Source organism: Gordionus sp. m RMFG-2023, chromosome 2, assembly GCF_954871325.1.
Source record: "Gordionus sp. m RMFG-2023 chromosome 2, tfGorSpeb1-WG-v2, whole genome shotgun sequence".
Classification (NCBI taxonomy): Eukaryota; Metazoa; Nematomorpha; class Gordioida; order Chordodea; family Parachordodidae; genus Gordionus; species Gordionus sp. m RMFG-2023.
The window spans coordinates 46,001,202-46,015,592 of NC_088776.1; the positions used below are offsets into that span (position 1 = coordinate 46,001,202).

The 14,391-nt window shown below is 26.7% G+C and overlaps 1 protein-coding gene across 1 annotated transcript; it reads right to left on the reverse strand.

Annotated features, from left to right (window-relative positions):
• Positions 1-358: 358 nt before the first annotated feature.
• On the reverse strand, positions 359-11,754 carry LOC135923604 (GTP-binding protein SAR1b-like). The gene is made up of 6 exons (XM_065458449.1): positions 11,608-11,754; positions 11,445-11,564; positions 7,257-7,322; positions 3,088-3,191; positions 2,839-2,970; positions 359-723 (listed from the first exon to the last, which is right to left on the reverse strand). The coding sequence occupies exons 1-6, from the start codon at positions 11,648-11,650 to the stop codon at positions 607-609; spliced, it is 582 nt and encodes a 193-aa protein (XP_065314521.1). The 5' UTR covers positions 11,651-11,754; the 3' UTR covers positions 359-606.
• Positions 11,755-14,391: the final 2,637 nt, after the last annotated feature.

The following is a 14,391-nucleotide window of genomic DNA, read 5'->3' on the forward strand; positions in this document are numbered from 1 at the left end:
TTCCCATTGACTTGGTGAAATTGCACACTTAGAACTTTAATATATTTACAAAATGTAAATTCAAAATATAATTGGGTCTATTTATTCTATCAACAAAATATAATCTCAATTTATTTTTCTACCACTATTAAGTTCATTTTCTCGTCATTTACATCTCATTCCTAATTCACACAATCATTTCTCATTATTAAAATACTTCACTCATCTACATTAATCTCTTTTATCAATTCCATTATTACAATTTCATGTGAGTTTAGTCAGTTGGAATATAAATTTATTTATTATTCATTCATCACATTATCAAATTATGATACAATATATTAAATGATAATATAGTATAAAGTGAAATAACCAAATGCTTTATATAGATATCTAAAATAAGTATTTCGATATTGCTGAGGAAAATGTTTCAGTTTCAAATCAACGATTTAGAAGTGCTTTTTGCTTTTAGTAATGGTTGTGTTTTTTTATAGTTGCAACCGGTATAATTGGAAAATGATAAAATAATATCGATTTAAGGAATACATTTTTATTTTATAAATAAATTTTGTTTGTTTTAAGATATTTTACACAAATATTCGGTATCTCGATACATATATTATTGGTTTAGTCGATGTATTGAGCTAGCCATCTAAAACCCTCCCCATAGCCTTGTCGTTTGAGAACGCTGCACATAAAAAGTTCTAACGGTCTTCCTTGGATTTCTTGTCGAGGAATTTTGCACTGTAAGAAAGATTTGCAAAAAATAAAATATAAAGTTATTAAATAGTTGAGTTCATTCAGAGTCGGTAGTGGACTAACTAAGTTTACAACTCGAGTCGTGAACTCGAGAATGATTAGTTCATAATTACCTCAAATTAAAAATATGGAAGATCTCCTACCTAATTTTTTGGTAAAAACCTAATTTTTTTAAATAAAAACTTTGTTTTTTGCGTGAACTCGAGTCGCTTAATTCAGCATTAAAATCAAAATAATTTAATCAATTATTTTGCTTTGCCCAAATGCATAAATATTGTTTATTTATATTATACCCTATAAAAATATTGGAAGCAAATAAAGATATCGAAACTAGTGTAAAATGGCCAACTCAAGTCAACTAACCAGGTAAGGTTATGGGGGTAGTGGAAATTAAAATATACAATATCTAAAGGTTAGGAACAGAACAATTGGTGAAAAAAGTATTCCATTTTATTAATACAAGACAATTATTTCGAATTCGATGTTAATATTGAATTGAAATACTCGTCCTCATGTTCATAATTTCGGTCATGAATCGAGTTAGTAGTGCAAAGTAGACCTGTAAAGCCCGACCCGAATTAACTTTGGTCTGGGTCTATTTAAAAAATAAAATTTTGGTTCGGGCTATGACAAATTTTTTTAAAATAGGGTCAAACTTTTCGGGCAGGATTTAATATTTGGGCAGGATTTAATATTTAGGCCTGATACAGATCTCTAGCAAAGTAAAAATATAAAATATTTACAAATTAAGAATAAAACAATTGGTAAAAAAAATAGACTCTATATCAATACAAGATAATTATATAAATTTCGATCTTAAAGTGAATTGAAACACTCGCCGAGATAGATTTGGGCCGATTTTTTCGACCCAAAACTTGGCTAGACTTAGTGGATTAAAATCACTAATATTACAAAATATAATTATTTCTTGTGAATAAATAGACGGAGATCGTTTAAAGCCCATATTTAATTGTTTTCGGCTCCCTTTATATATGGTTTTTGACGATGAGATCTTAGCCAACCCTACTCGTCAAATTTATCAGACCAAGGTGGAATAAAAAGTTTAAAACAAGTTTTTTTCTTTATATAACTAAGCATTTTAAAGTCTAGACAACGATTTGAAAAAATCGAACTCAAATTTACACTTAAAATCATTATATCCCTTGTATTTAATAAGTTTATTTATAAAATCTAAATTAGAGATAATCTAACCTCTTGACCTTTAATCTAATTGATTTATTAGTAATTTATGATCAGCTTAGCTATATATTAGTTCAATCGAATTTGTTATTTAATGCCTAACATCACAATTTAAAAAGATCAATAATTCATTAATTGAAGTTTATAATTGATTATATTAAAAATTTTAAGAAATTTTTTATACCATCTGCTTCATTTTTTCCAACAATGAGTTTCATTGTTTTTATTGGTTTGCTTTATTTTCTACACTATCGATCAAGTAACGTGTTTGTAGTTAAGCATGACAGATATACCTTATTTCAATTGTAAAGGTTCTTAAGCGCATCATTTATGTAACAAATTCAACTACTAACCAAACGTCTCATTAACGGCGAAAACATCAAACTAACCTTAGTGTCAGATTCATCGTATATTGATTTATTATCCTGATAAAATCCAAGATAAATATGGCTCTTTAGACGTTGAAATTGAAATGGATAAATTCACTTATAGCTATAAATTACAATACCTTCGTTCTTAAATGGTTGTAAAAATGTAACTCCTATACCGACTAGCAATTATTTAATTAACCAATGATGTCTCCAAGAGATGTTGAAGAATCTCTACAAAAACGTCGAAAGTAGAAATTTTGAAGCAAAAAATGAAAAAAATATATTGTCTTTTAATGAATCCATTTATCGAGCTTTAACAATTTGACAAATCCAATACCCCCCCCCTGCATTTACGAGCTCTTATCAGTTATCATCCAAACCATGTTTTTACAAATATTTATAAAAAGCTTTCAATTCTATACGAAAAAAATTAATACAACTTTGGCTTACAGTAAATTCTTCTTAGTATATTTACATGTTAAATTATTTATTTCTTCTTCATATTTAAAAAAATAAATATATTGTTAACCTTTCCAGTTGTTTGACCGTGCAGGCAAAAGTAATGTCTGATTTCATCTTCGCTGGCAGCAGTTGGTTTATCGATTTTGTTGCCTAGTATTAAGATAGGGCAGTTAACTATTTGTTCATCCGTTAGGAGGCTCTAAATAGGAAAGGTAAGGAAACAAATTGAGATAAAAAAATATAACTAAAAAGAAAAGAAAAATAACGAAACATTTAAACATTAATATAATAAAATTTATGTATGGTAGCATCTCACGTCTAATTCGTGTTTTGATTCAATGAAACGAGATCGGTCACAAGAATCGATTAAAAAAACGACACCATCAACAGCTGGAAAATAGTCTTTCCACACTCTCCTGGCTTTTGTAATTTAAATATTCGATAAATAAATAATGGAATGAATGAATTGGCTTGAGCCATCGGCTTTATTTTATATAATGCAATTGGTGAACTAGTAATCTTGATTGGAAAGAGGTTACAAAATTTAAAGAAGGTTTGAATGTAAAATGAATCCTTGGTGGGAGGGGTAGTTAGTGTAAGGATTTTAAAAATCTTTTGTCTTATAAATATTTTTGGAAGGGGTAAATGTGGATTAGAGAGAAAAAATCATATAAATCTTGGTAGTGTAAGTAGTGCTTTGATACAAACCATTATACGCTAAACCCAAATGTAACAAAATTCATAGAATTTAACAATTGAGGTGGCCAAGTTCTAAAAATCTGGCCTTACAAATATAATTTATTATTTTTACCAATAAATCAGACCCTAATTTGATTTTAGCTTAACCCCTCATTCACAATTAACGCAAATCTGAAGCGAAAAATATAAAAACACAGCATATTTTGTATACTTCATTGCGAATTCGTACCAACTGTGAATGAGGGGTTACGCTGCATTTATAGTAAGCGTGATTTGCTTAAGTGTTGGGAAATTGATAGATAGCAAAATCACAACTGATTAGCCACAGCTATAATACTTTTTGAAATATACGTAAACAGCTAGCGCGATTTTTGCTACGTTTATAAATTATACCTATTACTGACTTGCCTTGCAAATTACGCAGCGATAAATTTCCTATCGCTTGAGCAAATCGTCCTTACTATAAATGAGGGGTTAGTTTGACCCCAAATTTTTAATTTATTTTTAGGCCTGAGTTTGACCCGAACATTTTAATTAATAATATAAAATTAAAAACATATTTACTAATGAATTTTTAATATATGAAATTTTTTAGAAATTCATAAAATTGCTCAATATAGTACGTACAAATCAGGGATGTGAACCCGAACCCTCGTATTTTGGCTGAACTAGGACCCTTTTTAAAAGTGGAGAGTCCAAGGGTTCTACATGTCATAAAAATTATAAAAATATAAATATTTTTTTAAAAAATAATATAATTTTTTTTAAATTTTATTAACCTTTTTGTGGAATCATTTATTTTATCTTTAAGTTTTTCTTTCAATTTTCTTCCTGGACTTCCATTTTTTAGAGATTGATATCATAAATTATTTTCCGTAATAATATTTTATTATGTAAATTTATTAATAGGTTTGAAAGTGAATTATTTTATAGTACAAGTAATAATATTTTAATTTAACAATGAACAACACGTTGGTCCTCAATTTGTATGATGCTAGAACGATTATTAAGTATGAAAGATTTCAGTAATTATTTTATTATAGGAGCATGTGAAGTCATTTTGTCGGAAGATGGTTGGTGCCAAATAAAGGACCTTACTAGTGTATTAGTTCCTTTAAAAATAACAATATTAAGATTTTTGATTTTAAGGTATATGAATTAAATGCCGATCAGTTTAGAAAAATAGTCCTTTTTATACGAAATATTAGAAAACATGAAAATTCAAGAGCAACAATATTTGCAAAATAGTGTTTTATACGCTTCTATATATTTAGACCCTCGATATCAAGTTTTATTGAGTATTGAGCAAAAACAAATGGCTAAAGACCATCTTAAGGATTTATGGCATAAACAAAACTCCATTATTTACAATATATTGGAGGCTACAACAATACCTATTGGTTATAGTGATAATAATAATGATAGCAACATTGATGATCTTGAAATTTTACTTTTAGATTGAAAAAAAATCAAATTATCATCAGATAGAAAGGAGGATCAAAAAATGTCTATTGCATCTTTAATAGTAAAGTTCTCAGAAGTTAAGAGAATAAAAAATTTTAAAATTTTGGGAAGAAAATTCTTCAATATATCCAGAATTATATTTATCTAGAATTTTCATGGCTGTACTGGCGACACAAGTACAATAATTTTATAAAGATAACTATCTAAGGGTAGAAAGTGAATTTTCATCTTTGAAATATATATTGTCTACTTTACGTGGAAATCTCAATGTTTTAGAAGATATTATGATTGTGCGAGAATAAAACATTAAAAATATAAATTATTTCATTTGTAAATTAAGAATATGTATATAATGAAGTATAATAATAAATGAAAGAAAAAAAAATCTTATTTTGAGTCTTTATTTTCATGTTCCCTGAACCCGGACCCGGGTCATTTTAAATTTTATTCCTGTACCCGAACCCTTTTTTTTGTCGAAGGTTTCACATTCCTGGTAAAAATTAAGCCATTCGAAAGCTGCGTTGCAAACGCAAATAATGCATTACAAATGGTATCGTGTAAATTGGTCTAATTACCGCTTGGCGTTAGAAGCCCTTTTTAAAAAAAACGCACTGTTTTGCTTTTTTCAATACTTTTTATCATCATTTATTTTGCATATTGGCTCCAATTCTCTAAGAACTCGGTTTTTCGCAAGTAAGCTGATAAACCCTTGTTATCCAGATAAGAATAATGGGGGGGGGGGCTAAAAATCACTTTCTAGTTGTTTAATTTTATGTAAATTAAATTTAATATTATATAAAATGTGAAAAAATAACATCTTTTAAATGATATATTTAATAAAATATACATTTTTTTAAATAAAAAAGTATGGCAAAACGCAGAGCTCAATTTGTGGGCATTATTAGGGATGAGTTTAAACCCCGTTTTAAACATTTCTATTAGAGGTAGGCGCGGGCCATGAAATAACGCGTGACCCATCGTATCACGGCGTGAGTGTGAATAAATTTTAAATAATTAGGAGAGACGGGTCTTCCCAAAATTTTTCCCAGGCGTGATCGAATGTGAACATAAATTTCCCGTAAATTACGGAAATTTTAATTTTTTAAATTGTTTCTTTATAAATTTGCAATTTTATAATTATAATATATATTTTCTAATTTAATTTACTTTTTTTAAAAAAGAATAATCTTTGAAAACAAAAAATCTTCCACATTTTGTAAACAACATCCGCAATATTTCAAACAATCTACAGCGAATAGCAAGCTAAGCCACACCCTTAAACAAGATGTAATAACGATATGGAACTCTGTATGTATCATGATACAGAGTTTCTTAAAATCATATTATGAAATACAGGTGTACTTTTATAGCAATCAAGAATTAAATAGATTAGCCACAATTGATATCAACATCATCCGCGAGTTAGACAAATTTTCATCAATATTTAAAGAATGCTTGGATAATCTGAGCGCTGATTCTCATCCCACTTGTTAACTTTCTAAACGTGATACAATGATAATTAAAACCTTAAAAAAACAGGACAAGATTTTTTTTAGCCACTACATAAGGTAGTCTTAATTCTAGATCCGAATTTCAAAAGTCTTAAGTTTTTAATAGAAGAAATTAAAAACATCGTGAATTTTCGGGCGTGAATCAAAATAATGCCTTTCGTGAGCAGGCGTGTCGGGTCGATTTAGTAGTAAGCGTGAATGGACGTGAATATTATTACCACCGTGAGCGGGCGGGCCGTAAATAAAAAATTAGGCCCGTGCCCACCTCTAATTTCAATAACGAAACATAAGGAGACAAATATGTTGTGGCCATATTTTTATAAAAAAAATGATACTTATTTCGTGGTTTTCAATAAAGTTTTCGAAATAAATATTTTGATGTTTAGGAGTAAAAGAGATTTTATAGCTCTAATTTATGTGTGAATACCTTAAAAAAATATTTTTTAATATTCAAATTATTGTTTTATAAATTTATTTTTGCCTGGCCCAGCCTATAAAATAACTTCTTACAAGTTGTCCAACCCAGCCCGTAATAATATTTTTGTAAAATTTGTCCGATTTGGTTGTTTTTTATGAAGGAAAAATATACCTAATTTAAAATTAAAAATTTTTTTTAACACATTTTGCCCTAGTTACACAGCCACAGCGTGGCTGTAATTTTTATTTGATCCAACCTGCAGACCAAACTCTCAAGACAGGTCAACTTTTATATACCCCACTTATATAATTGAACCTCAAGCCTAGTAAGGCACTTCATAAACTATATGAATTAATGTAACTTTTAATTGGTAAAAATATATTTAATTTATACCTTGTTGATGCCCACCTAAATCGAATGTAGTGAATTTCATGCCACCCATTGAGAGTTCTTCCGATGCTTTGATTATTTTAATTTAAAAATTAATAAAACGAATGAGGGGTGGGGGTAAGTTTATCACCAGAAATCAATATAAAACGTTCATATATTTTTTTAACATTAGATCAAAATTTTAAAGTTGCATGTTTAAAATAAAATTTATGGTTACAAAAGCCCACAGAATAAAATATTGTCATTTTATTATAAGTTGAGTCTAAAACATCATTTTAAAAATAATATTTTCAAGCAAATTCAGAAAAAGTCTCCTTCAGAAGCAATCATTATATGTGATATTGTATAGGGAAGATCTGCAGGATTATTTTTTTGATTTTTAATGAATAACTTCATAAAATAAAGGGATATTTTTGGGGTGATTGGAGAAGAATATTTTATTTTTTAGAGCTCAATTTATATTTCAATACTCGAGATAGTTATATTTTTAATAGGGGGGCATCGATATTAAAATGGTCGGGTTATAAATGTATATATCCATGAATCGGCATAATGGCTGATAATTTTTAATGCATACCATTTTGGAATTAAGAAAAGTTAAAATAAGTTATCAGTGTCATTCCATGTCAAATCGATCAAAAAAAAAGATTTTCGAGGGAAACCTTAGAATTTGGGTAGAATTTTTTAAACAAAATATGGAATATGTAACTAAACAGTAATCAAATTTTAGCCCATTTGTTCAAATTTTTGGTGATATCAAGAGTCAAAGTAAGGAAATGATCTATTTTTAGGCTTATCGATTGTCAAGATAAACTAAAAACTACAGAATATTAAATAATAAATTTAACCAAACCAAAGTGTATCCTTTTTTAGTTTTTTTTTATAAATGGGATAATCAGTCTAACCCTATTCTAAAGTTTAAAATCCTTGTAAAAATAGTGAATTTCCCCGATTTTTATAACATTTTAAGCAAATATCACTAGCACCAATATGAAGTGAATAATCTAGTGGAAATTTCCACGAGGTTGAAAAATAGGAATTTCTATCAGCAGTATTTGTGTAGGGATTTTATACATAGATAAGTCCTTAAAAAAAGAATCAGCAACCTTTAAAATATGTATCTTATATATATATACAAGCATCTTATTAATGATATCAAAAATATATGATATATAAGATACTTTTTATGGAAAAATTTATTTATTCCTTCTATATAAGTCATTAAGTCGATGAGGTCAAAATCCGTGTTCACAAAAAAAATCAATATCATCGTTTTCCCAATTAACTGCTATAAGATGACCCAACAATAAGAGTAGAAATATATGGGGAAATATCATATTAATTTTTTTCAATGAACTGAAAGATAAATTCCAATGACTTCAGATTATTTTAGAAATTTTTTTTTAAATTAAAAAACACTAGCAAACCATAATAATTAGACGAATATAATAAAATATACTTACGATATACCATTTATATAAATATAAAAACAAGAGATATTATAATAAAAAACAATTTTATAATCAACAATCAAAATTATCTAAATATTAATACTTTTATACCAAGTAGTGTGTTCAAAGAACAATCCAAAATGTTGGTCCATGAAAAAAGTATTAAAAGTTTATATTGATTTTTTTAAAAAAAGTATTTAAAAAAATCTGTATCCTTTATCAAGAAAATGAAAAAGATTCTTTTGAAAATTAATTATCTTAGATACAAATATAAGTATTTTATAAAAAAAATGCCAAAAGAATAGAGTAAAGACAGAGTTTGAAAAAAAATATTTAGGAAAAAATCTTTGGAAATCATAAAATTGAAGATTTTTTTAAGATCAAAATCATTTTTTTAAAAAAATTTGTGATTTCATTGTGAAAGATTTTATATACATAAAATTCACAAAAGATTCACTAAGATATTTTACAAAAAAAATTTAGGTAAAATTCTATCAAAATACTTGTTTAAGCATAAATTTTTGAAATCCGATTTAACTGAAAATGTATTTCAGCATACATAGGGTACCCACATTGTGAATTTCAAAGAATTTTGCTAAGAACCTTGGAACTACTCTTAATTTAAAGGGATACAATTTATAAAATACACAAAGTTTATGGAGAAAATTGTTTGAAATTTGTAATTCACAAAAATATTTCACAGATCAAAATCTTTAATTTTCTATTTTTGAAGAGTATTTCAAACTCTGGTTATAGATATAAAAGGATCTTGTATCTTAGATATAAGTATTCCCCATCCTGTCCAATGCTGATTCTATATCTGTATCTGGAATACCAAGTTTTGCAAAATTATATTTATGCAATATTTTAATTTTTTTCAAGCATCCAATCTCAAATTTTTTTTTTTTAAATTTAAAATTTTGCTTAAATGTGTTTTTTTCCCATGAAAGTAAAAACTTATTGTTTTTATACAGATATATTTGCATTAGTAATATTTGCTAAGAAACTTTAAATTGGAGAAACTCATAAATTTTTGGAATAATTTCAATAGAATGGGTTTAAATGAACCATCACATTAAAAAAATTATAAGGCATTGTATACTTTATTCTTATATTATAATCATTATTTATAATTCTATAGGTTTAAGAAAATCTTTAATTAGCATAAACTTATACTTTAATCCTTGATATTACCAAAAATATAAGAGCTTGTTCAGTTTGTACACTACATCCAAATTCCAAGGGATCTAGAGAATTAAGATCTATTTGACATGGAAAACCCAACAAAAATATTTTAGGGAGGGGTCACTATTAGAAAATGAAATCATCCTATATTTTGGTTTAGTTTCTTACAATTTTTTGTTAATCTAATTTTCAAAAATTTTTTAAATGGCCAATTCTAATTCCTCTCTATAATAATTGTTTTATAAAAAGTTATAATGTTTATATAGATATTCCAAGATGTTTATGGATAAAAAATTATTAAAATCTGGTGCTGATTCCAAGATATTTCCTTTAAAAATCAGGTCTCATTTGAATAGAAGCAAAAATATTAAACTTTTTTAAAGATTTCTGGAAAAAAAACCATCAGAAAAGTTCTGTAAAAAAAAATTCCCTGTTAATCCTAAAAGAACTCCTAATTATAGTTTCTCTATATGAAAGAAAAAATTATTTTCTACTTTATTTTTTCTAACCTGAGCCTTTGATTTTGAGTTAATTCCATTATTTTTTAAAGGCATATATATAAGCCAACCAAATTTTAGGCCTCTAATATAATGTGCTACAGTATACATAAGATAGAAAATTTTAAATTTATCAATGGATCAATCATGTTTATAAAAAAAATTCAACCCAATAATAATTTTGTAAATATTTAATAAAGTTGAATCAAAACCAGGGACCCTAACCGTTATACGGTTCAGTATGTAAAAAATTATAGTTGTTATGTTTTGGTTACGGTTCTTAAGAAGAAATTTATAAAGGTTCGGTTCGTTTCAGCTAATTATAAAGGATCATTATGGTTAGAATTTTTTTTATTGAAGCAACACCATCTTCTAGTTTATTTTTATTATAAGCATCTATGAATTATTTATTCAAAAAAATAAAAGATTCAAAATAACTCATTTCTAAATATATTATTTGAACATATAAGTAATATATTTTCTAATATAAATGGATTCTTTTTTGTTCATTGTGACTATAACACAAATTTTAGCCCCGAAAAAGCCCTTTCTACAGAAACTTGTGTTGCGGGAACCCCCAGTACTATAAGAGCAAGTTTATATAATTCTGGATATTCAAATTATTTCCATTTCTATATAAAAACTAAACCATTTAACCGTTTTTTATAAAGGTTCTTTTTACTCCTTCAAAGAATAATTATATCAGTTTGGTTACGATGATGGTTCAGATATATATACCAATTTATAATGGTTTAATGGTTGGTTACGATTCACTCCAGGTCCCTGATTAAAACAATATATTTAATTAATTTATAAGCAGCCATTTTGTTATATTAATGTAATAGTAGACTGTACATGTACAAAAATCTATAGTTTAAAATATATTTTGCTATTTGTAATTATTAAATAAAAGCATATAGGTAATATAATAAGGTTTATAAAACTAACATAGTATTAATCAAATAATAACTGCCTATGTTTTAGCTCATATTTAAATATATAAAATTATATAACTAAAAAAGTTGTATTAAATTTTGAATAAGTTATTATAAATTTACTTGGGTGTAAGGTGGGTACATGTTGGCCCATCTTATCATCTTTCAACATGTGTAAAAGTGTTGTTTTCCCAGCATTATCTAACCCTAAAAATACAAGCTTCCCATTTTTTTTATATAGTCCTATTTAAAATAAATATATCAAATACTGCTATTAAAATAAAACCTAAAGAAGTCAAAATTCCGGTAAGCCACTCCCATAAAAACATTCTTTTATTGAATTCCAACCACTCTGATAATATATTATTTTATTTTATATTGAGCACGGCTGACGATTTAAGAAAAATTGTTTCGTGTGATTTTCAAAAATCAACAAAATATTGAGGATTTTAAGATTAGAATTAAATTCTTAAATTCTAGATCGATTTATATATGAAATTATTACTATATAAACAATAATATAATCAAATAAATTGTATGTATTTGTATTAAATAAAATAAGATATAATTGTTCATTTTTAAGAGAATATATTTCAAGTCATGAATTCAAACCTCTCACAAAAAAATTAGAAATTAAGTAGGGATATCAAATGCGACTAAGTCCTAACATGTGATGAAACTATCAGATCTTTTATTTAAAAATCTGTCCCCGAGATTATAATAGGTAAATTTTTTAAATATAAACGAGGTTTAAATCAAATCAATTTCTTGAAAGTAATCCATCCAAAATACTCAATAACAACGTTTATAATAGTATACCAAATTAATATTTGTAACCTCCATCATAGGAATATTGCTGATTGGGGGGGGGGGGGGATCTCTATTAAGTGGGGTTTATCCTAATAAATTTTACTGGAAATCTTTAAGTTCACTTATTGTAGGCCTTAAGCTGTGCCAGTCATTAATAAAAATTATTATATTTTTCTTATTTTTCTTTCAAATTTTTGTTTAGAGTGATATAGTTCGGGCAGCACTTCCGTGTAACTGGAATCTATTTGTGTAACTAAATTCCTCGAATTTGCTTTGATGCAAACCTGCCCTTATGGCCTTTCTAGTAATCCCTGTAACACAAACTTGATTGCAACGCGAGAATCGAAGAATAGTCCTGGCCAATAGCTAACAAATTTTCCTACTAACAAGTTTTCACACTTTTTATTTATTTTCCTTTATTTTATATTTTTTTCCTTTCAAAACAACGACTAACTTTTTTTTCCCCTTTACGTAAAAACAGAAGAAAAAACTTTAAAAAAAAATAATAATAATCGTAATGGTTTTTATTTTCTTCTTTATATATATATATCTATTTACTACAACAAAATCTTAATAATAAATAAAAAAAATAATAATAGTACTACGCACATAAGAAATAAAAAAAAATCGATATATATCTATTTTCTACAACTAAATCCTATAAATAAAATGATAATAATAATATTAGCTAACAAACAAAAATATTATAAAAATGAATTTTTATTTTAATAATGATATTCCAACTCCAAACACTACAGTGCACAAATGGGGAGATGGGAGTAAGCGCGTTGGGGGGGGGGGGGGTTTCGAGGAAAAAATCATAAGAAATAATTATAATTTATATAATATATTCGGTACTCATTCTATTTTTACAATGAACTTTTATCCATTTTAAACGCACCCTAGAATATTTTTATTTAAGGTTTAAGAATGACCTACCAAAAAATAACTTTTAATGGAAATTATTTGTCGATTGGTAAATTATACACAAAAGTAATAATTTTTGTGTATACAGCTGGTGAGTCAGTGTGTTGAGAAATATGGATTTATAGTTAAGCGAAGGGTTGTGGTTCGAATTTTAGTTAGAAACATTTATCGGACTTTATTCTGAAGCGAACTAACATGACACGAGTAATTAGTTAAGAGTTAATAAAATAATCTCGAAACTATATATTATTATTTTTTTACATAAAAATAAACAATTTTACCCTTGCCCGATTGTATATTTTTTAACCTAAATTATATTAAAAATTTTCTTGTTATATTATTTAAAATTATAAATGCCCCCTTACCATTTTATTTAAATTAGAATAATATTTCTTGAGATTTTCTTTTTCATTTTAATAAGATTCATTTTTTAAACTTAAGCATATATTTATTAAGGGAAGCCCGAAAAGATTCCAGCCTAAAAGCAATTACCGAGGAATCAAAGAATTTGAGGATTTAAAAAATTTAACGACCTCTCTTGAAAAACGCATTTTTGCTGAACTCGCTTTGAGTCATATTTAAAAAAAATTCCCTAACTATAACCAAGTACATTTTTTAATTATGAATTAATCGATTTTCATTCTATATTTAAAAAAGCTGAACCACGCAAGAATATTTAAATAATGGTTTATATCCGTTCACTTATAATTTATTATTTCGTTGATCTGGAATTTAATAGATGAATGATTTATTGTTCTGGTTATTCGGCCGATTTGTAACGTTGTTATGGTTACATTTGCTACAGTTATAGCACTAAAAAGTAACTGGTTTCCGTACATTTATATTTTTTAACATTAAAAAACACTATATATTTTGGAAATAAATATTTTATTTTATGGTCAGTCAAGCAAGAGTAAATGCAAAATGACATATTGGATGCAGCTGAACGATATTTTCTAACCGATAGCTAAGTTTCCTCATAGCTTACAATTAAATAAATAATACATAGTTTAGGCTATGTCCTTTCTATTTCTAGTAACAAGTCATATTAATAACACTGGATATTTGGTAATAAATAATCCTAAGGCCGATAAATCGCCCTATTGTTAGCCTATGATTTATCGAATTTCAATACCTCAAACCTTTGCTACTATTTTTTTCCTACTAGCTATTTCAATTTTAAAAAAATGATGGGAGTTTTATTTTGAAAATTTTTAATGGATTGTGCCTTTTTTTATTAAAAATGTGGTAGGATTTACAACAATCACAAAAAAATTTAAATGTAATTGAAAATTAAATAATAAATTGGTTACAATTTGATGTGCATATCAAT